Here is a 23,419-nt window from a genome sequence, read left to right on the forward strand (position 1 = left end):
GAAGGTCAAGAGGGCTCCTTACCTAACCAGATTCAGCATCATTGTCTCAATGCTTGCTTGTCCGAGGTGTTCTGAGCTCCCTTCTGTGTGATTGTCAAGCAAATTCTTCATTATAGCAATGGTTTGCTCTACAAATTGTGTGTTGGTGTCAGTTAACAACACCTACAGGATGAAACACAGATTCTGATTAATTTTTTACACATAAAACCAAAGAAAGGGTATTTCCCAAATATACTGCAACATTTCAAAAATCTCATGGACAACCATTTTTCTAGTTGCCACCACACCAATAAAATTCCAATACATGTCAAGATTCAGTATGTGAACCCTGCCAGCCATAAGGATCCAACATAGAATCTCACAGATTCTGCACTCAAGAGTTCACTATTCAAGAATGTTAAATGCAGCCTGGAATCACAACACAATAACCATTAACACATGCTGGGATGATCACTCTGCTCACAGGGGGTGTGCACAGAACACAAACAAGCATCCATTTCAGTCACATGGGGGAAAGACAGGACCGACACAACTGTGAATCACCATTTTACCTGTCCTTGAGAATCAAAGAACTTGCTGATGGTATTCTTCAGCTTGTTGAAGAGCATTGGATAAAGCGCTGGACTGAGCTCCAGCCCCACCAGGTCTTTGATGTTGGTCCGTATCTGCAGCCCCACCTTCTCGTGGTTGCAGACCATCAGTGTGAGCAGGCGGTCGATGAATTTGCTGACCGGGGTCTCCACGCTGCCCTCGGTGGAGACCATGGAGATCATGGAGCCCTTGCGCTCATTGAGGGGGCCCATGGGGGGGCTGTAGGTGGCCAGCCCCGCGCTGCTGCGGTGCTGCAGGCACACCCCGCCCAGGGCACACAGGAACCCGGTCATGTTGATCCACTCCTGCAGCGACTCTGTGTCTGACAGGTCGATGGAGCCGCCGCCGCTGACGTGCGACATCCGCCGCTTCACGATCGTCTTGTGCAGGCTCTCAGCCACCTGGGAAGCAAGGGTCATTTGCCACATTAAAACTCAAGCTCCTTAAAATAAATAACCCTAAAGACTTATTTTGAGTTTTGAAATGTTGAACCAATGGAAAAATTCATAGTCACCTGCCCATCTTCCATTTTGGTCTTTGGATAGTTAAGGATTAGTTTTGTAGCTTGTTCCCATTTTGCATGCGTATCCTCCCAGGCCTGAAAGAAGATATATCAAGATTTAACTTCAAATCTACTTGTAGCAAGTACAAGTGTTTGCTTTTTTAATATGAACACAGAGCACATGAAGTGAGAAGTTAGTTCACCTCTGTGTTGCCTGCAGTGGGGTGCTCAATGCGCCTCAATAACGCCATTACTCTCTTCTGAAGAGCTGCTCTCCCTGCAAAGGGCACAGAACATTGAACTAAGTTTTTCAAAACCCATCTACATCAACTTTATGATCTTTGAAAGTAAATATTGCATTAAGAGGAATATATTGCATTTGAAGTCTTTAGAAAGGTAGCTTCTTGTTACATGATTTTAAAATCCTCCTGAGCTGTCACCCAGATTCCTTTCGCTTTCTAGCAGTTCTAATAATTAAGACATTCCAGGAAAAGCCAGAGCAGCATGAAATCAAGAACCTCAACCTGTTTAAAGAACTCAAACACAAGTAACAGTCTTCTGACCAGGTACAAAGTTACTTTAACTGCCTCATGACTCTTACCTGTTGACATCATGTTGCTCACAGATGCAAACTCCATGAAAGTGTTGTAGTTTGGCAAAAAATTATGCACTGAGACCTCATCTACTCCACATCTGATGTCGGCCTCCTCACAGAGGTGACGGAAGCAGGACATGGCCACCAGGACTGCCTCAATATCTGGGCTCCACAGGAACATGTATAAGGCCACTTCCAGCTTGGTCTGGGCTTGGCGGCAGATCGGTGTTCCACTGCAGCCTGCTGCGCTTTCCTGGGAAACATACAATTCCCAGCTGGGGAATATTGCTTGTGGAAATTCAGCCCTGGCCAAACTGTGTTTGAAACTGCTTTTGGTCTAGTAGGAATAAGCCATCCTAGAAAGGATCAGAGCTCTTATATGATGTTGCAATGCTGTTTGCAATCCTAATCAAAAAATATTCACCAACATTTTAACTGAAAAAATGTGACTTTATAAAGTTTGAAACATCATTGTTAACCAGTACATTAAATATATACATTATTTAGGACAAAACTGCCTTTTTCTCCTCAGAAATAATTAATTTTATTTTCTAAAATTACTCTAAAAGTGATTTAATTTCTAATTGCCCACAGGTTTCTTATCAAATGATAAAAGTAACTATCAATATGTATTACTTACTATGGAAGAATTCCCCTTCCCTTTCCTCAGGGTAGCCCCTGGTGCACAGCGTATCATTTCGTCATGGTCAAGAGAAATTTGACTAGTTCCACTTCCAGAGACATCATAAAGGAAGAGGAAATGGCAGGAACTCCTATCAGATTGCTATAAAGAGAGGAGGAAAAGAATGTATTAACTGATACTTTAACAGAGCAAAAGGCACAGATTTGAGGAAGGTAAAAAGCTCTTGGACATTTACGTAGTACTTTTTCCACTGCTGCTCTCAGGGTGTGATCAAGTTCCTTGTGTTAATGGTATCTTAGACTGATACTTCTCCTTAAAAAATACATTATTTGATACTTTAAGACTATCAGAAAGAAGCAAGTCAGAATTCTGGGACTCAGAAGAACAAGAACCTGAGATCCAAAAGGAAATTTACTTTGTCCATGAACATGTGTATTTTACCATTTACTACCTTTCCTTTCTCTCACCTTGGGGACTATTTCCCTGTATTAGGCAAAGAGGCACAAGGCACAGGTTTCTGTGAAACTTTCATTTTCCAGGCAAGTACAGCAAGCTGTGCAGCTAAAGGAAAAAAAATAAAAATACCAAACCTAACTTTGGTTACCAATTCTAACCAAGGTGCCTCACAAAGCAGAAAGGAAATCAGAGAACAGAACATGTAGGAGTAGCTATTAAATCTCTTCCAATCAAAAATAACCTGGTAAATAAAGGAAGTGACACAACAGAGAACAATTCATGTTAATGATCCCAACAGGGATGGTAATGTTCACTTACTTTGTTTTTTAGCAGAAATTTATTCCTACAGATGAGAATCTCTCGTAGCCACTTGAGGATTTCTGTACTGCTGAGCATCTGATGACTCGTAAGCTTCTTGCAGATATAAAAAAGCATTTGTGAGCTGCAGTAAAATGAAATTCAGCATCAGCCTTCTGACGGAGCACCAACACTTGCGAAGGTATCACACTATGTTTCACATAGAAATAGGCACTTAGCATGAACACCCTGTGCAAACACTACCCTGGGCTTCCAGCAGTACAACAGAGAGGTGAGAGTGTGCATGGACAGGCCAAGCTCCCCTTGGACCCTTCCCAGCGCCCACGGCCGGGAGCAGCCAGAGCTCCAGCTCTGCCCGGGACAGACAGCACAGACAGGGCAGCACGAGTTACCTACACTGCTCTGACAACGTGTCAACTCTGCTCTGGAAGGAACACATCTAGGGAATGTTCCTTCTTCATATCCCGTCAGGCCTCACACTCTCTGTTAAAACTGCCAAAGGGTCCAAATTAGTGTCAAGTGTGACGGGTTTTCCCCCCGCCCGAAGAGACCATGAGCTCCCTGTTGTTGCAAAGCTATCCCAAAATACTCACAGCTATTTCAAAAGAGAAGACAAATCAAAACAGCTATTTCTTTCATTTATCTAAGTTTCTTTACGTACCTGATCTCCCAGAATGTTTCTATAGGAGCATCAGGATTCCACAAGTCAATGCTGTCCAACTGGTGCAGAACCAGCAAAGCCTAAAGCCAAAGAGACAGCAAAAGACTTAATGACAGAACTTTACAGAGTACCTGAGCACAGGCAGAGAAACAGGTGCAGTAACATATTCATTACACTGCTTTAAGAACAGCAAAAGATATAAAAAGCATTTTCCATAAAAGAGCAAGAGTGCAATGTCAGTCTGTATCAACAGCATTTCATTTTAGTCTTTACTTCATGCTCATACTGCAGACACAGAGGTTTTCCCTGGTACTTCTGTCCAAAGCCATGCTGCACAGACAGACAGACAGACAAATACTGTTTTGAAGGAGAGGCTGTGGCAGGAACACCAGGCTGTGCCCCTCACCTCCATGGCCTCCTGGGCGATGTCGGGCATGCTGGACTGCGGCACCAGCTGCACCAGCCCCGTGATCAGCTCGGCCGTGCTGCCCTGCGAGTCGGGACCCTGCTTCCTGGGGTTCTGCACAAAAACACACAGCACAGGCTCAGCTGCAAAACCTTCCCCTGCTTGACCACACCACTGACAGCTACTGCAGCATTCCTGCTGCTGAACTAGGGGGATTTTGGGATCTTTCAGAGACTCTGTCATTTTATTTTTAATCCATAACACGCCTTGCATATCATGTCTCTGACAGAACTGGAATATTTTTGTATTAAACCACCACAAACCCGAGAAAATGGAAGATCTAAGACAGTACTCATTGAAATGATGACTAATTTCCAACCCCCTTATTTTAATTTTCTTCTATTCCACTCTCCTTCTCCCACCTTCCCCTTCAGAGCTACTTCAGAGAACTTCAAGCTTTCTCTTGCTGTGTTGCTCTGATTCTGTAAAGTCTCTTACAGTTTCTTTTTCCTTTAAAACCACAGGAGGAACATAACCAGAGGAGAAAATAGGTAGGAAGTGTCCTAGATGGCCAGGTGACCATTAATTTTTATTCATTTAGCAGCTTCAAAATTAAATTCTGACTGAATAGTATGGCAGTAGGATTTACTTACACACAGCAAAAGCTTTGGATCTGCATGGATCAGTTTCACCAAGGACAACAGCAAGAACTTGTAGCTTCTGGTTTCCAAATCAGTAGGTTTTTCTTTAAATTTAAGGCTTGTCATTTTCTCCTTAAATGTAAGGCTCTGATTGAAGGAAAATAAATCACATTCCTTGTCAGGAAGGTAGTCAAACATAACAGTTAAAATTAAACATCTGATGAAATGTATTGCTTTTATCACCTATAATTCAAGAAAAAGTTTAAAAGTATATGAAACTCAAGTATAGTCATATAGCCTTCTAGTTCAAAATCCCCTCTCTCACAGGCAATCACTATTATATCTTTAAAGTTCCCTTAACAATTATTTCAGTAAGCTGCATGTAGACATAATTTTTTTTGCAAAAAAGAAAAACTGTGGCAAAAGAAAAGTAGTAAAAGGACCAAAAAGAATTACTAGGTATTTCTCTGGTCTGAGACAGAAATAAAAATAAACATTTCCAACTCCTTCTGAGTACATGAGAGGGAATTTTTTTCCAAAGGCAAAGTCATGTCTTTATTTTCTGCTACAGCCCTAGGCCAGATGTTTGCATGTTCACCTCAACAATCTCTGGAAAATGAACCTTTCAGATCTAAAAGGCACACAGGGCATCACTTAACTATAAAAATAATCTGCCTCCAGCTGAAACAGCAGTGAACTACTTGTAATTTTGAAAAAAAGGAGAAAGCCTAGGTTGAAATCACCTTCAAGGTAACTGATGAGCTATGACGTTGTATGATTAAATTCCACAAGAAATTAGGTTCTGTGTTATTTCAATAATTAGTTATTGTGCAAATGTAAGGAATAAAACCTACCACATAAAGTATCTGATCAAGAAATTGGTAGCACAGTGGTAGAGGTAGCTAATTCTGTGCTAAGCCTTAGTTGGCTACAGGTCAGGGATTTCTAGGAGAGGCACGTGGCGAAAGGAGATGTATTTCTGTGAATTCATTTAGTGCCTCCACACAATTCAAACTAAAGAGTGTCAGTGAGAAAGCCAGGCCAGGCTCTGTGCAAGGCACCGAGGAACCACCAGTGGTGGGACGCTGACAGACAGCACCGGACAAGGACAGACGTGGAGGAATTCAGCATCAGTGAGCTCAGGCTGGAAATTAGGAACCAGTTCTAAACCAGAGAGGGGACTGGGAAGAGCATCGTGCTGGGCACAGAGCCAGCAGTGCCCTCCTGCAGGAAGGAGCTCCGCTGGTGCTGCGAGCGCTCCCTGTGGCCCCCGGCCCGGGGCTGGCGGGCTCTGCGGGTAACTATGCACAGAAAAGTCAGCACAAGGAAGGGCTTTTCTGCGGTAGTTACGGGTCATACTTACAGCAGCAGAGGCCCAGGGCCATGCAAAGCAGGGGCTGGCGGGCGTCTGACCACGTGGGCGACAGCAGCCAGGCAGAGGGAAAGTGAGAAGCAGAAGACAAAGCACCACCAGTCAGAGCAGGGGTAGTGTCAGGGCAACTATTCTCCAACAGATGAATACACACAGGTGAAAAGCAAGTTAAACATGGAGTAGCTTTCAACCAAAAGCATTGTGCTCATTTGCTCTCCTTTGAGAAGTCCAACAGGAGTATTTTTATGTCTCATTTTAGGCTTTCTAAACCAACCCACCAAGACCACTTGTCACAGCAGAAGTCCTCAAGGAATGCTCAGAGGAGAATGTAGCAACACAGCTGTATGTGAACTTACTGGAAGAATTTGGATGAACTACAAATCTGAACTTACTCAAAACTTTCTCCAAGACAGCCAAGAATATTGACTTGATTTTGTAATGGTGGAAAAATCTTTTACTTTGTTGCTGTCACCAAGAAAAAACAGCCAATTTGCTCAACATAAAACAAGACAAATGAACATGCCAATCATGGTAAAAGTATCACAGTTTTTCAGTGACACATACAGAATGCTTTGGTTTTTCACATTAAGCAAGGATGGACATGTTATCCAGCTATTCACAGAGCCAGAAAGCTTAAAATGGACAGTTAGCCACAGAGGACAGTTACAGGACAAATAGCTGTGTGTCGCTAGTTTAAAAGCAGCAGGAAAACCGAGAGACATCAAACCAGGAGCAGCCAATCCCCCAGCACCACAGGGCTCCAGAGCACGTGTGGCTCCCTGTCACCACCTTCTTCCCCCCTCCGGTGTCCAGCACAAACGTGATGAAGAGGAGGGCAGGGCTGGGCACAGGGGAAGGCGGGGGGTGCCCCCAGGCTTACCGGGGTCATGCGGATGGCGGGGTGCGCCCCGCAGCCCTGCATGGCGCGGTGCAGGGTGTCGCTGAACATGCTGCGCAGCTCCACGGCGTGGCAGTACACGGCGTCGATCCGCGGCCACCAGTCCAGCGCCGACTGCAAGGCAAGGGCAGCACTGAGCCCGAGCCATGGCTCTGTGGCACTGAGGGTACCCAGCCCTCACTGAGTGCTCTGCACACTCTTACCAGTACTCTGACACTGAGCCACAGCTCTGTGGCAGCGAGGCAGTGTAAGGAAGCCTCACCCCAAGTGCTCTGCACACTGTTACCACTATGCCCATCATCATTCTGCATGCGCATTATCAAACTCGCAACTTTTAAACAGGCTGCAACTGAAGCAATGATTCCAACCCAGCTGCTCACTACATCACTCTGCCTCCTGAGCAGGCACCACCCCTGAGATGTTCCGCACTCACAAGATTTGGTCTGCTATCCAAATGGTATTTACTAAGCAGATATTGATCTGAACAGAAGCCCCAGACACTGGGCTGATGAAATACTGCCAGGACTTACGTTTGTGATGATTCGGTGGAGTGAATTTACCAGCACATAATGAAATGTTGACGGGGAATTCTGTGCCAAGCAGATCTACAATAAAAATACATAAAAGCCACTTAGGAATATCTTTGCCATCTTTCTTATCACCCTGAAAAAAACATTCTGGAGCCTTTTTATTAAATTGACAAAGCTGTCAAATCTGAACAAGAGAAGCCTAATCAGCTGTGAAAAGATTTATCAAAACATGCAGGGATTTATTACTAAGGGATATTTATACAGTTGAACTCATTTATGAGCTTCAAGCTGCTGTTAGCACAGCTTTTATAACTGACAGGTTGTCAATAGTATGTAGAGAATGACTTACCATAAGCAGTGTTCTTACCTTGAAGTGTTGGTTATTGTGAGGATTTATGCGGAAGCAGGAAACCAAGCAGTCAATCATGAGGTCTACATCTGCATTCTGATTGCCTCTTGAAAAAGGTTTGCTTGGGTTAAACAGCAAATTCTATATAATTCAGAAAAATATAAATATATAAATCAGATGCCATGATTATTCTTGGCTACTTTTAATACAAAATTTTCCACTGAAAACCACTGGTATTTAATGAAGAAGAAATTCAAAGTTCACTTCATTATTTCAAATTTCTTCACTGCAATTAGGAAACAAGACATTCTTACCTTAAGATCTACTACCATGGACTGCACTAGCAGGAAAATGACGGAATTATCTTCCCAGTTGATGTATGTAGATGCTTTGCACAGTTTAACACAAGCAATAGCAGCACTTTCAGTCAGCTGCCTGCTCCCACTGTGTCCTGCCAAGGCCTTCCTGAGATTGTCCAGGAACAGCTTCTGCAGAGTTCAAACCAGGGATAGTTATAACCAGACACTGATAGCAAAAACCAACTGGATGCAGCACTCTGGAGAAATCCAGCCATTATTAAAGACATTCCCTTTGACTGACCCGGGCAATCAGAATGGCACAAGAGGTGGTTGCTCACTCTCAGCCCTGGTCCTGCAGCCACATCAAACCCAGCAGGTGCTGCAAATGCTGTAACTGTGGGGCTCACAGCCCCCTGCAAACCCCAGAACCTCAGCACAGCCGTTTGCTGCGCGTGGAGGCAGAGGAAATCACAGCACAGATTCAAATCTCCAAGGAGATGGAAAAGTTCTGAAATAACATTGTTTGGGACATAGTATCTGTGTGAATTAGTGACAGTAAAAGAATGTATGTAAGGTGAGAACTTAAAAAGAGTGCATAAATTTACATATAGAATTGCAATGTCCTCTTTAAGACAGAAAGACAAAATTATACATCCCTGAAATACAGAATCAGCAAAACCAAGCATACTCTAAAACCCAGAGCCAGAATTCAGCTGCTTCTCTTACCTTGTTCATTTTCGTTTCCTCTACCACATCCTTTGCTATATCTTGGATTATCTCTGGACACAGGACCAGGAGGATGATCTGCAGTGGCCACACAGCTGCTTTACGCTTTGTGCTTTCAGCAAAGCCATCCACTAAATCAAACAACTTCTCAGCACAATCTGCATAAAACATAAGCCCAAGTTCAATACCAGTTTTAACTGTGAAGAGGTAAAGAACAGGTCTAAAAGAGCAGAGGGATAGTTCCACCTACACAGAAGGAAAGTTCTGGTTTGCACATTACTGACATGCTACTGGGGATCAAGTGGTCTCAACCCAGTTAAAGACATGGTTTACCTGAAAATATAAATTCGCCTCTCTTTTTCACTAGAGACAAGTAAAGGTGATGTTCTCTAAGTTTTTACCCTGTATCAAGATGAAAAATATATATTTAAAGAGTCTCCATTTTTTGGGGTTTATTTCTTTGTCTTGTGAAGCACAAAATTAGTCTCTTTTAAGAGGGGAGTCAGGAAAGAAAAGAGACAGGAACATACCCTTGCCTGCCCTGACAAAGGCTGACAGAAATTTGTTTATTTGCAGGCTGCACAAGGAGCAAAGAGGGCACAAATATAAGTGAATGCATTTGGGGATGTCTGAGAAACCAACCTTGAACACTGTAATGTGTTATGCCTTACCAGCCATGTCAGTCTGAGGGGTTTGGTACAGCTTGGTGAATTCGTCAGGATAGTTTTCCACCCAGTTCCAAAATGCCTGCAGATAATGGGAAACATCTTTACATTCCAGAGCTTCAACAGTTTTACTGAATTACACATTTAAACAAAGAGAGGATGTATTCTTAATTCTAGTCATTCAAAATTTCTTGCAAAATGTATTTGCATCAAAGGGAGACAGCAATTTCTATTTTATAGTAAATTATTGAATTGCAACTATTCCTAAACTAGAAGAAAGACTGCAAATAAGCAATGAAACAGAAGTATTGAACATTTACCTTCTCAAGACTGTTGATAACAGCTAACTGAGCTACTTTCTTCAGGGCTTTAAACTTGAATACAGTCTCTGAAAAGATAAAACATTTCTGCATTTAGAACATAAACTTGTTCTAAAAACAACACAGGTTATACAAGATACTTGAAGCGCAAAGCAATTTTCAAATCCATGTGTTAATAGTACTTTACTATTTTTAAATACTTCAGTAAATACATGACTGTTTGGAGTAAAACAGAGCAATAAACCCCAGGTATATCAGTTGCACTGTGTCATCTCTGACTAAAGAGATTCAAATAGAAATACTTCACAGCACAGGCTCAGATCATACCTTGTAAGAGTCGCTTGAGTTTTGAACAATCCACACTGATGTACTGTAAAAGTTCAATATCATGAACATCAGCATTATCTTCTGAACAAACAGTCAGTTCCTGCAATCTAAAAAATACACAAAGCAAATAAACTTTTCCATCAGATCCTGTCAGACAGGTATGAACACACCTGTGAGACTATACATTTCAATAGCAGGGGAATGTTCCATCATCTCAGATAAACATTTCCAGATTTAGAAATAAAAGATCTTGCATGATTAAGACTTAATATTACAGTCTTGTGCCATCCTCATACTGAAAATGGAGCTAGCAAACCAGTGATGAGTCTTTACAAGGTGCCAGTACCTTCTGTGGATTGTCTGTGCCCAAGATTTGCCCAAATCCTCCTGTTATCCGCTCTCCTGTCAGTAACCTCATCATCTTTTCAACTAAACATTGAAGTCATGGACTTTTTTCTGACTGACCTTTAGACTACTGCTCCTTCACAGCAGGTCCTGCCTCAGGTAAGATCTCAGAGTACAGCAGTGACTGATAGTACTGGATATCACTGCAATGAGCTACAACTATTCTTGGTCCACATTTCTCTGGCCTGAGCACACAGGATGAAGTTTAATCACACCAGTTTAAACACAATAGCATCTTTTCACTGGTGTCTCAGAGAATTTACCCAGCATCTCCCAGACACCAAGCCACTGATCACTACAGCATCTGTTCCCACAAACTCGGGACTGCCACGGCTCCTTCCGAGGCTACAGATGTGTTTCAGACATGGAATGTGATTTCTAGCACTAGACACAAAAGCAGTTCTTCATGTCTTCAGCGCCAGGGAAACTTAACAGCCCTCACTGGGAATGGGAAGGTCCCCACTGCTGTACTTTTCATGCCAAAAATCCCCCAGCTGCTGTGCAAGGCCCAGAAATATGCCTAAACAGGAAACCCAGGTCAGGGATCAGCAGCGCTGACTGGCAGCAGGCTGACCCCTGTGGAGACCAGCAACAATTGGCCAAACATTCAACTGTTGCTGTACAAGCCATCTGCAAGGGAAAACAGGTTAGGGGACAAGCACTGTGCTCCAGCTCAAAGGGATGCTGGGGGGGCTTTGTAGTAGGGGAACAAACCCTGCTACAGGCATACAAATACACACAGATCCATTGAGTAGACTGAAAGACTCAAAAAATTTCAACTGAAAAATTCTTCCAATAAAAGGAGCAAAAGAAATTGTTTCCATTTCCATAAACAACAAAACACAATCAACCTACAGAGTAAAACCACACCCCCCATGCTAGCTGCCAAGTCTATGTTCTATTAAAGGCTCTGTAACAACTTTGAAAATACCTTAAATTTCAAATTACTAACTAATTTTAGACTGATTTCTAAAACACAAACATTTTCCGAAGAAATATATATGAGGAAAATATAAATCTCTGTTTCAATTAAATTGGCTCACTCACTGCTATCTGACCATGTAAGGCTGCCCAAGCTCCACTTCTAATAAATCAAGAATGATGTCAACTGTAACACTGTGTGACAAGAGCTAAGCTACTTCAAGCACCTTCCAAAAAACATCAAAGTATTTCAGTAATAAAAAGCTTAGCACACAACTCTAGTGGACTGACAAATGCTAAAGCATCAGAAGGATCTGGAGCAGAGCAAAAAGAGCAAAGAATAGAAGGAAATTTTGGGTTTGTCTCCCTTCTTACTTAGAAAAGAAGAAAATCCAGTTATTTTAACAGTAAATGTGCTGTGAAACTCAAGTCAGTCAGAAGACAAATGGGTCTTTTCCAACAACTAACAAACAGCCCAGCTGTTTGTCCCCTTCAGGCATAAGACAGATTTAACATAAAAGCTTCCTAGCAGGAAAACAACCATGGGGCTCCAGCAGAGCTGTGGACAATCACCAGTTTTCATTCTAAATTTGTAAGTAAATAGATACAACCATTAGCTTCAGCATCCTTTTTCATTCCAAGACACCTTGCACCAGCAAGAACTTATTCAACTTTTCCCGCTGCATTATTTTCATTCACTATTTTCACTGGTACTTTTGAAAGCAGATTAAAAAAACAATAAATACAACCAGCAGTAATCCAGGATGGGGTTGAAACAGGTTCATTTCATAACCTGAAGCCCATGTAAAACTGTGAAAGGTTGAGGGCATTCCACTTGAGAACTACCCCGTTAAAGAGCATATAAAGCACTGGCTCCTCTGAGCAGCCAGCAGCTGGCGGCAGCCAGAGAAAGGCTGCAGGCAGCAGCGCAGCGGCTGTCCCTCCCAAGGGCAGCTGCAGTGGTCAGTACCTGGTGGAGATGCGGCTGAAGACAGCGTTGAAGTTGTTGCAGCTGAGCGAGAAGAGCACCCCCGAGGCGCAGCTGCGCAGCTCGGCCGCGTGCTGGTTGCCCTCGCGGTAGGTGTGGATGAAGTGGCAGATCTCGGGCAGCAGCTGCTTCACCAGCATGGTCTCGTCCAGGCGCATGGTGTCCTTCGGTTGCTGCAAACAAACGGTGCTGCCCTAAATCCTGCTCGGAGCCTGCAGCACGTGCCTTGAGCAGGATCCGACCTTCCCCACCGCAGCCAAAGCACCCCACGCCCTCGGGGAAACGCTGATGGAGCTCGAGGCTGCTCTGCTGAACGCACCCCACTGCTCTGGAGCATTGGGACAGCGCTGACCACCTTCCACTGAGGGCTGAAGGGGAAAGCCCACCCTCACTTCCCTTTGGGTAGGGGCTTGGTGGCCATATTTTGACAGCAAGTATTTCATATTAAAAAATGAACCAAAAAGAGATGCTTCTCCCTCGTTCTTGCCAGGAATTGCTCTATATGAGTCAAAAATGACTTAATTTCCCTGAGAAAGAAAAATCTGATTTCTGCCAGTTTGCACAGTGTGAGACATAAGGAAACTATTTACAAAAGAATTCAAAGTGAAACTTTGCCCTACTAAGAGCAAGTTTTAACAGTAGGGTCAGCACTAAAGCCTTCTAAAATTCTACCAATGAATTTTCCATAGGGAATTGGGAAGTTTCAGAGACTCCCACTTAGTTGATCTGAGTCCCGTTGCCATGAGAACTTGATGAAACATTGAGCAAGAAATCCATCTGAAGATACCACAGAACACAACACGCTTTGTACAGAGCTTTGGCTCACTCTGATTTAACATATTCTGCCTCAAACTGCTCTCATTTAAGTGACAGAGCAAGAAACATTCAGCACAATTTTAGGCTATTTAAATATGATAATCTATCAGGAAAACCACTGTTTCAAACATTATGCATAGAAGAAGTACTCAAAAAGAAGTAAATTCTGAAGTTAAAATTCTGGGGTTTTGACTCAAAACTTTTTTTGACTCAATGCATCAAAGACAAAAAGTGCCAAAAAGAGGTGTTTTCCTCAGCTGTAAAGCTGGAAATTGAATACAAAAACTAAAAATAAAATCCCGTTCTTGTTAGAAGAATGAACCGCTGCAAATCTGTCTCTCAGTGAAGTCTGGCTTTGCAATTCCAGCTCAGCACAGTAAGTTGTACAAGCAGCACCACTCTCCTCCCAGAGGAACCAGCAAACTGCCTCGCAGCATCTCTGACTGGAAACCTCAGGCCCGGGCTCCCAGTGGAGATTTGGACATGGTTAACTAATGTAATCTAGGAAACACCTGCAGAAATCATCTCTAGAGCAGCAAAGTTTCTGCTGTATATAAAAGCACATGGAAAATTACTTCAACAAATGAAAGTTTTAAGACATTTAGAGAAAACTCAGCACTGTATGCAGAGAACTAAGTAGCACAAAATGAAAAATTTGTACCGAATATTCTGCTACTCTTAACATGAAAAAAGATCATTCATTTTAGGCAATAAAAAGCACCCTCCAAATCGTTAATGCCTCAATTACATCAACTACTTGCATTTAAAGGAAGTTTTAGTATTTTTTAAATGGCATTAATCCTACTTAGCTCTAAATCTGATGAGTTTTCAGTACCAGTAACAACAGGTACACAAGCATTTGACCTGTATTCTCCAACCCATTGGATTCCAAGTTAGAATTACTTATGCAAGCCTACTCACCCCTGCCAGACATTTTTCCAGTGTATCCAAGATAATCAGCTGAGATAGATATAAATTCTTTTCAGCAGTTTCTCCAAATATTCTCTAGAAGTAGAAAGGATATGGATTCATCTGAGACACAGATATTTGACTTGTAATGTGAAGAGAAGCAGCTAAGTGGCCCAGTAAATTATGGCTCCATCACTGCTCTGGTTTGAGTTTAGACATAAAGCCAGTGAAAATCAGATTAAATTAGGAATTAAAACCTTATCACTAAAGAAGTATCTGTCCAGTCTGCAATGCCAAATGCAATAAGGAACAAACAGCACCTGCAAAGCAAGACTGGAGGTGCTTGCAGCCCCTCACCTCCATCAGGCCCACCAGCTGCTGAGAAACGCGGGTTCCACCTTTCAGAACCTATTTTGGTATCAATTGCTGCTGACTCTTTTCCAGTCTTGTACAGGATGCCCCACTGTGGGCACAGGCGGAAGGCAGGATTCCCTCAGGAGCTTCAGCCAGCACCCATCCTGGGCCAACAACAGCCACTGGCTACAGCAGAATTAACACAGCAAAACAGAGCAGGAAAGGCTCAGCCAAAACCCCACTGGTACAACTGCCCACAGACAGAGTGCTGGCAGAGTCACCCAGAGAGGTTTACCTGGCCCCAGGGCAGGGCTGGCTCACCTGAGCCCAGGTTTCAGCTGAGACTTTCTGAAGCCAGTTATGACTGTCTCTGGGACGGGTTCAGCCACAGAAACCCTTCCCAATTATTGCTGATTCCCACAGGAGCTCAGCCTGTCACATGTGACAAACACAGACTTGCTCCTCAGAGCAAATGCTGACTTTTTAACTGACGCTTTTCCTAGGTCTTTCCTCTCAAAATCCAAGTCTCACACTCAGGAACTTCTTTTAACTGTACAGTTTTCTCATTTATCAGCCAATCATCTTGCACATAAACATGTTCCCTCATGCCTGTAGAGTTTAATTAAAATAAATTCTCTCTCCAAAGGGATTACAGGTAGCTTTAAGCAGCCTAAAATCCCTAGCAGCAGGGCAACCCATTTTCTCATTTTATCAGTTCTCTGCAGTTCCAGCAGATCCACATCCCTGTAAAACTGACAGCCAAGGGCTCACTCCAAAGAATGTCTAAAAGCATAAAAACAGTACTGCCAGAGCCTGGCCAGTTCTGTTACCTGTTTGGGGAGATTCCAAATGATCCCAAATTACATGGATTCAAAAATCAACAAACTAAACTTTTCTCATGACAAAGGTTCTGACTGAAACTCATCTGGTTGTTAAAAAATACACCTATTTTATATACACAGACACACAGTAAAACAGCCAGGCAAGCCCAAGTTTTAAATCCTTTCCCTGCCCCAAAATCCCAATGCCTTTCTGTGGAGCATGGCTCTGATGGATGCTGCTGGTGAACTTCAGAACAGAAAACAAGTAAGTGTAAAAGGCAAGCAACAATTTGAGTAAATTTCAAGTAATTCTCTTCAGATTGTGTAATACAAAAAAATAACAACTATTTGAAAAAATCACCAAACAATGTAAAATTAGAAAACTTACCATGTTATTAACATTTTTTAAGATATTGGTGAGACCACTGATGACCAGGGAAAACTTGTACTTGGAAATGTTGATGAGACATTCCTTGTTGTGCTCTGTGCTGACTTTGGTGTGGGTATTCTGCTGGCAAGCCTTTATTGGAAGCTACAAGAGAGAACTGTTATAAGCTTTTTCACATTGAAATTTACAGCTTTAAAGATGGGTTAAAAACTTGTGACACACCAGAAACCACCCTGAAAAACATTCTTCATGAGAGCACAGTGAACACCTTATTTCATCTTCTCTACATTCATTGTCCCATTAGTTATCTATTAGTTATTATTAGTTATCTATAAAACAAAGTTCACCTCCTTCTTCTTCTGAACTGAAACTAAACCTCTATTTTGTGATAAATTTTCTAAAACCTGAATGTCAAAGCAACCAAAAGGAGCAGAAAAATGTAAGACAAAATTCTAAGAAAAGATACTTTATTTTAAAAACAGGCTTATTAAAGGCCAAAAATCTTTTGAGGCTAATACCTGCAAGAAAAAAAATGCATCCTGGGACCTGAGAGGAGGAAAACCCCAGTAGCTCCCAGAGCAGGTGAGCTGGAAGGAAGCAGCTGTTCCAGGTGTGTCTCCTGTTCTGTCACAGGACAGGCCTGGCCAAGGAGGAACCAGCCTCGCCCTGCAGGCTGGTTTTGTTCTGCTCAGCCCAGGGATGTGGATATCTCTGGGGTCTCCCCACAAACACCCCCAGTCATGAATCTCAGCCTCAAACACACTTGGAGCACCTGTGAGCCCCACGTTACCTGTCCCTGCCCAGCATCCAGTGGTAACAACTAGACCTGAAACCCATCTTTCCCCAGAAAGAGGAGATTCAGAGCGACTGCACAGCCCTGAGATGTTCCTGCTGCTGGGTGAACACTGGGCTCTTTGTTTCCTTCTGTACCCAAATTCTTCAGGGGTCACAAACGAGTCACTTCCCAGTCACACACCAACTCCCCCTGCCCCTCTGAGCCATCACTTCTGGGATGCCACTCTTCAGAAACAATCATTTTACTCAGAATTTATATTTTTTAAAAGCAAACAAATACAGGAACATTTATGCCATTTCTATTTAGCAACAGCTCAATGGAAATGCCATGGTGTCATATTTGTGCATTAGAAAAGATTATCAGAGAGAGAGAATTTAAGAGAGGGTAAAAGAAGGATTCCAAGGAATTACAATCAGCTTTACAGCTGCAAAGTACCTTAGGAGGCACCTCCCAGGCTGGGGGCTCTGGAAGGGCACCATCCCCACTGCTCCCCTGCAGCACCTGACACCACTGTCCTCTGGGAAAGTATGCCCAGATTTAAAACACAAGATGAATGGTATTGAAGAACTCCAACTTGGAGCACTTTTGTCCAACAATTCTGAATGCAGTGTGCCTGACCCAGCCTAACCCTGTGAAGGAGAAGGCCACTGACACTGTCCTGTTCTGACACCATGGGGTGACTCCCCCTCTGTATAAGCTGAGCTTTGTTGTGGGTTTGAGCTCAATTCCTTTGGTACCATGGACTAGGATCCCTATGGACATTGGCTGGGTCTCTCCTAAGAGAATGGCTGACTCTTAATGAAGAAAAGATGGTCCTGGCACTCCAGATCAGACCAAAGAGCCTGGAGCAGCAGCAGGTCCCTGCAGAGCACTGGCCCCGGAACGCCGAGCACTGCTCCCAGGGATGGCCCTCCAGGACAAGGGCTGGGATGTGCCTGCAAAGACAGCCACAGCAACAGCTCCCATGGGGCAATCCAGGTCATTTCCACTCCAATTTGTGATTCCCTGGCAGTTTACAACAGCGTGAGGCGCTCCAATGTGCTCGTTTTACCCCTGGAAAAGCAGAATAAACAGCATTTATGACTCAAGCTTTGTTTTCACTGTCAGATGTTATTTTTACAATACATTTTTGAAAGTCATTGGTGGATGATAGATACATTTCATTTAAAATTTCACTATTGCTAGTACTTTTCATTTGAATTTTCAAGTCTCTGTGCTGACAGCAGCAGCAAAGCTTGATACCACTGAGTGCTAAAACATTTGAGGAGAGCCTCTCAAAGAAACTGTGTCATAGATCTAGTTCTGTGTGCTCCCATGCCAGAGAAACATCACATTACACACTTCTGGAGCTTCCTGCCACAACAGCCACTACAACAAGGTCACCTAGAAGTAAAATTGCTTTTTATACTATCATTTAAAATAAGAAACTATAAAAAAAGGAAATATTAGCACTATTATTTTGGGATTTTTTATTTCTCAGCTCTTTTCTTTGTGCACTCTGACATGCCGGAACATTTTATTTCCCCTCACAGAATGCAGTGCCAGTGCTGAGTGACTAAAGAGAATCTACTTTACTTCTCTACAAATATCCATTAACCTAAACATCGGGGGCGGGGGGAAGGGGGGGAAGAGTTGAAATTTTACTTTCATTGACTTTGATTTTATTTTAGAAAGAAGAAATACTGACAAATGGTTTCCTGTAGAGCTATTTGAATTAGAAACCAGAATTAGAGCACAAAGCTCAAATATAATTGGGGCTTCACACTCCGAACACATGCCCTGCTCTGAGCTCAGCCCAGAGCAGCAAACGGTCTGGGACGGTCACTGCCCCAGCTCAGCTCCTGTCTCCACTGAACAGAGGCAGCTGGTGAGGCTGGAGCTGCACTGAACACATACAGCCTACAGCCAGGTGGGCTCCTCACATCCTCCCTGATGCAGCTTGAGGGCTCCTTCAGGGGCCAAACGGCCACACAGGACAGGGAACAACAGTGTCTGGGTCTAAACTTTGCCTTATTTACACATGCAGTGTACAAAGACAAAACAGGTAGATGAAATCTGTAACCTTTACAGCTACCCAACTGCTAATCTTTGAGATGGAGAAAGAAAAAATATATTTACTGTGTTTGGGGTTTTTTTTTACTTTTTTTTTTTACTTTTATCCAAAAATGTTCAGAAACATTTAAGGAATCCTGTCTTGGTCATAGATACTAATCCTTTAGAAAAAAGTATTTTTTTCTAAATAAAAAATATAATAAATATAAATAAAATATTGCAGGTATTTTCCATGCCTGCAAAGTGATTAGCTCCAGTTTCAGGTATTTTCTAGTCTGATGCAAGACAGTCCAATCTTTTGCTAAATGAACATGGACATTGGTTTGGAACTACTACACTGACAGTGTCTGTAAAAGTTGTGCGCTCAGGCTGTTGGGAAAAGCTATACCTGAGCCATGAATTTTGCTTTATCATTTGTAATTAATAAGCATGAAGTTAAATCATCCCCATTTAGTCTGTACTTAATAGTCTGGAGAAACACACAACATCTAGGAAAAAATCCTTAGTGCTGTCCTTACAGCCCCAAAATCTACCTCAGTTCATCCTTCCAAACAATTTCTTGGAATTTTTCAGCAGACCATAAGACACACACGTTCTGGTGACAGAAAATCTACACAATCCCCCACCTCAGCATCAGCACTGTCAGAACCAGACACAAATCCCTCAAAATCAACAGGCACCTTCCTGCCCTCTATGAACACACACCTGCTAAAGAGGCACTAGCCCGGAAAAGAACCTCACAGCTCAGCCTTCCCAAGAACACGCAACTTCCAAAAGTTTTTCTACAGGTTGCTCTAAAAATAAAGCATTGTCACAAGGTGAACTGGAAGTCGATGCTGTGACCAATTGTGTGTTTACCCATCCCGCCAACACAAACCGTGTTAGGTGAGGAAGGGCCATGGACCACCTGGACACATTCAGCAGCTCCTCACTGCAGCCAGGGAACACGTGTGGCACTGGGCATTTCCTCTCCTGTCCCTGGGCTCCAGCCCTGTGCAGAGTAGCAGCCCAGCTGCAAACCCACCACACACACTCTGAGAGCCATCACGTCAAAGGCCCGGCAGGTTCTGCCCCGGGGAAGAGGAAGCGGCACACCTTGTGCTGCAGGGCAGGCCTCCAGCCTGCCTCAGCCCCCAGCTCCTGCGGGTATCTGTCCCACACACAGCAGCTGTGGACAGAGCTCCTGCCCAGCCCAACCTCACCTCCCAGCACAGTGACATCCCCGTGGGGCACAGCCACATCACAGGGGGCACAGGAAACACCTCACCATACATCCCATTACTACCAGTGATTTCCTATCGAGCCACGAGGAAAGCCAGAGCTGGTACCTGCAACCACTGCATGTGCAGGTCTCTGATTCTGCAGAGACCTCAAACACTGGAGAAAAATCAACAGGAGGGAGCACTTATTTTAATTTAATACCTTTTAATTAAAGGGAGAATGGAACATTATTATTGACTTACAGTTTTTATACACTTTCTTAACTGAGAGTCATCACACCTCATGAACTGCAAATGGGAAGCCTAAACCAAAATCCACATAACAAAAGTCTTCTTTCTCCAAAGTTTATCAGAATCGCAGAACCACAGGAACATTAATGTTGAGAGAGACCTCTGAGATCATTGAGTCCAACCTGTGACTGACTCCCACCTTGTCACCAGCACAGAGCACCGAGTGCTACATCCAGTCATTCCCTGAACACTTCCAGGGATGGCCACTCCACCACAATAACTTACATGGCATCAAGTTTATAAAGGATTAATACTTGTTGTTAAATCTGATTGGTTTGAACCAATCTCGATGTAAATGGTTTGGGCAGACTCCTCCAACTATGTTCACAACTATCCCAGTGCTGCACCAGCCTTCCCATGATTTCACATCATAACACACTTAAAGCACTATGAAAACACAACATGAAAACTGGAAGTGAATATTTCCATAGGAAAACCAGAGAGAATTTTCTTTTCCAAAGCTCTGACTATGTCTGAAATCACAGGGAATTCCACAGATTTCCAGGCTCTGTGGCTAAATTCCAGGCTACTGCAGTCTAATTTTGTTCTGCTCACCCCAAGTTTTGAAAAATACAGTAACCAGTACTATGTGCAGGCTCTGCTGAGAGCTCTCCCCATGCTCTCTGTCAGTGTGGTCTGGTCTCACAGGTCCCAACAGCAGCTTCTTCTGCAGCAGCTGAAGCCTGGGGGCAGCCCCAGGCCAGTCCTGCAGCAGGTGAGGGCTCACTGGAGCACAGGGCAGGACTGGCGGGAGCTCCAGGGATTTATTCCGTGAGCCAGGCACTGGTTAATTCACAAAACTCTGCTTGCCAGTCACTCCAGGCCCACAGAATTGTACACACAAAAGCAGATTTTGGTTAAAGCAGCATTTATAACAATAAACAAGAGCAGACCAGAGCAGACTGGTTTGCCCTGATTTCGCTTGTTTTCAATACCAATTAGCATCCTCTCAGCTCACTGTTTCATCTTCCCTAAAATGAATTCAAGCACTCAGCAAATGAATGAAAAGCCTGCCTACATCTGTAAATTTGGAGGAAAGATGGTTACACTTTCCCTCTTTGCAAAGGAAGGAAGAAATCCTGGAAAAGTTTGTCTTCCCCTGTGCAAAAAAACCAAAACACAATGGTCCTGAGCTGCCCTTCTCCCCCTCCTCTCTCAAACACAGTCTGACATGCCAAGCAGTGGCTCCTGGTGCTGAAGCCAGAGGTCCTGCATTCAGGCAGACACAGGATGCAAACCCTCACAGCTGCATGAACACCACTGAAATAATGTGCATATATTCAGTATACTTTGATAAGACACCACGACCGTGACTGACAGTGATGTACTTGATGCATGTTATCACTGTAACTCCATTATTTCAGCATCTCAAGAATCAGAACAGCTTCCTTCCTATCCAGAGAGGACTCCTCCTCTACACCCATCCATAATCATGCCATAGAAAGTATAGAAAAATAATTTTATTCTAAGAAGTTTGTAACTCCTAACAGATGCCGGCAAGCCAAATTCCACAATATGCACAACAAAGAAGAGGAGAAAGCCCAGGACCTTGTAACACCAGCATATCAAGAAATATTTTCTTGCATTATTGGGAGCATAATCAATCCTATGTTTGCTGAGTGTATGGAAAAAATGATCTATGACTCAAGATAAGGGGGATAATAAGGTAACTATGCAAATACGTCTATTATGTATTGCAAAAATCTGCCTCATTATAATGTCAAAAGACAAAGTTTGATATTTTCCTCTTCAAAACAAACTTCATATGAATGTAAAAAGAAACAGCTTGTTCTTCTTGTGCCAGGCCACATCTTTCAGCAGGGTGCTGAAGCACTGAGGGACAGATGCAGCACAGGAACAAGGCTTAGTCTGGAGAAACAGCTCCACGTTTTTGATGGATTTACACCAAGCAGGGTCTTAGAGCTGGGCCTCCTGTGACACAAAGGCTGTACTTACAGTGTGGCAAAATGAGACAAACACAGGAACTGATCACTGAGCCTCAAGAGAGCTACCCCACGTCAGGAAAGCACCTCAGGAGTAGGGATGGAGTGTAAACACTGAGCTTACCCACGCTGAGAGTCACCCACCTAATCCCAGTAAGCAGGTCCTGCTGCTGGATCAGAGAAATATAAAGTCTAAGGCAAACAAATCCCTCTTCCTTCCATTCAGAAAATCCTTCTCCAAACTACTAGCGCAGACTTTTGCAAGGAGATGTAAATATCCATCACTGCAATAGAAACCAATGGCTGGAAGCCTCTCCTCACGCCTCAGAGCAGCGCTGGCAGGGCTGGGGCTGGGACCGCACACCGACATCGCCCTTGCACCTGGGGGCACGGGCAGCACCGCCGCTGCAGCGCCTCCAGCCCTCCTCAACCTCCTTCTCGAGGCTCTCCCTGCCTTCTAGAGAACCAGATGATGTAAAGCAAGAACGTGAATTTCACAGGAATGTCTACGGGAAGCAGGGGCACCTCGGCAGAGAGGGGGAGCAGCAGCGAGGGGCAGCCAGGCCGCTCCTCACCGCCGCTGCCGGCACAAGGCCGGCTACGCCGCACCTGGGGCCGCGGGCCCGGGCAGCAGCGGGACCCCCGTGCGGCGGAGCGCTGGGCTGCCGAGGGGCAGCGCCGGCCCCGCCCCGCGCCCGCCCGGCACAAAGGGCGCCGGGGCCCGGGGCCTCGGCCCCGGCGCGGACGGGGGGCGGCGGAAGCGGCGCTGCCACGGCCGCCCCCGCCCGGGGAGCGGGGCCGCTCCCCCGCCGCGCGCCCCCGGCCCTCCCCGCAGCCCGGGGAGGGGGACGCGCCGCCGCCCCCGCTACCTGCTCGTCGAAGCGGTTCACCACGGCCTGTACCCACTCCACGGGCTTGTGCGCCGCCATGTCCCGCCGCCACCCGCCCGGGGAGCGGCGGGTGCGCGCGGGCGGTGTCGGTGTCGCGGGCCCTCAGCGCGCGGGGCCCGCCATGACACCTCACCGGAAGCGGGAGCGCGCGCCGCCCCCGCCGCCGCGCCCGCCGCGCCAGGGGCACACCGAGCCCGCACTGCGCCTGCGCGCCGCCCCCGCCCGCGCCCGCGCGCTCCTGCGCCTGCGCAGCGCCTGCGCCGGGGCGGGGCCGGGCGGGAGGAGGGCGGGTCCCGGGGCGGTGGGGCCGGCCCGGCCCGGGCCGG

General features: G+C 44.7%; 1 protein-coding gene across 6 annotated transcripts in view; it reads right to left on the bottom strand.

The window, feature by feature from the left end:
* The window catches only part of NF1 (neurofibromin 1), a 72,644-nt gene extending 49,340 nt beyond the window's left edge, over nucleotides 1-23,304 (bottom strand). For 5 of the 6 annotated variants that reach the window (XM_086859341.1, XM_086859338.1, XM_086859340.1 and 2 more), the window contains exons 1-22: nucleotides 23,073-23,304; nucleotides 15,902-16,045; nucleotides 14,351-14,434; nucleotides 12,596-12,786; nucleotides 10,300-10,406; nucleotides 9,973-10,040; nucleotides 9,659-9,734; nucleotides 8,988-9,145; nucleotides 8,277-8,450; nucleotides 7,981-8,103; nucleotides 7,614-7,688; nucleotides 7,066-7,197; nucleotides 4,826-4,960; nucleotides 4,173-4,286; nucleotides 3,767-3,846; nucleotides 3,106-3,229; nucleotides 2,329-2,472; nucleotides 1,695-1,941; nucleotides 1,297-1,370; nucleotides 1,106-1,189; nucleotides 552-992; nucleotides 23-162 (exon numbers count right to left, since the gene is read on the bottom strand). In XM_086859341.1, coding sequence (XP_086715467.1) covers nucleotides 23-162; nucleotides 552-992; nucleotides 1,106-1,189; nucleotides 1,297-1,370; nucleotides 1,695-1,941; nucleotides 2,329-2,472; nucleotides 3,106-3,229; nucleotides 3,767-3,846; nucleotides 4,173-4,286; nucleotides 4,826-4,960; nucleotides 7,066-7,197; nucleotides 7,614-7,688; nucleotides 7,981-8,103; nucleotides 8,277-8,450; nucleotides 8,988-9,145; nucleotides 9,659-9,734; nucleotides 9,973-10,040; nucleotides 10,300-10,406; nucleotides 12,596-12,786; nucleotides 14,351-14,434; nucleotides 15,902-16,045; nucleotides 23,073-23,132 — 2,975 coding nt within the window. In that variant the 5' untranslated portion in view covers nucleotides 23,133-23,304. Of the gene's footprint in view, nucleotides 1-22; nucleotides 163-551; nucleotides 993-1,105; nucleotides 1,190-1,296; nucleotides 1,371-1,694; nucleotides 1,942-2,328; nucleotides 2,473-3,105; nucleotides 3,230-3,766; nucleotides 3,847-4,172; nucleotides 4,287-4,825; nucleotides 4,961-7,065; nucleotides 7,198-7,613; nucleotides 7,689-7,980; nucleotides 8,104-8,276; nucleotides 8,451-8,987; nucleotides 9,146-9,658; nucleotides 9,735-9,972; nucleotides 10,041-10,299; nucleotides 10,407-12,595; nucleotides 12,787-14,350; nucleotides 14,435-15,901; nucleotides 17,751-23,072 lie in introns of all 6 variants that reach the window. The other variant, XM_086859342.1, reaches the window with a different exon arrangement.
* Nucleotides 23,305-23,419: the final 115 nt, after the last annotated feature.

Source organism: Cyanistes caeruleus, chromosome 21 (genome assembly GCF_971803275.1).
Source record: "Cyanistes caeruleus chromosome 21, bCyaCae1.hap1.1, whole genome shotgun sequence".
In the NCBI taxonomy this organism is placed as follows: Eukaryota; Metazoa; Chordata; class Aves; order Passeriformes; family Paridae; genus Cyanistes; species Cyanistes caeruleus.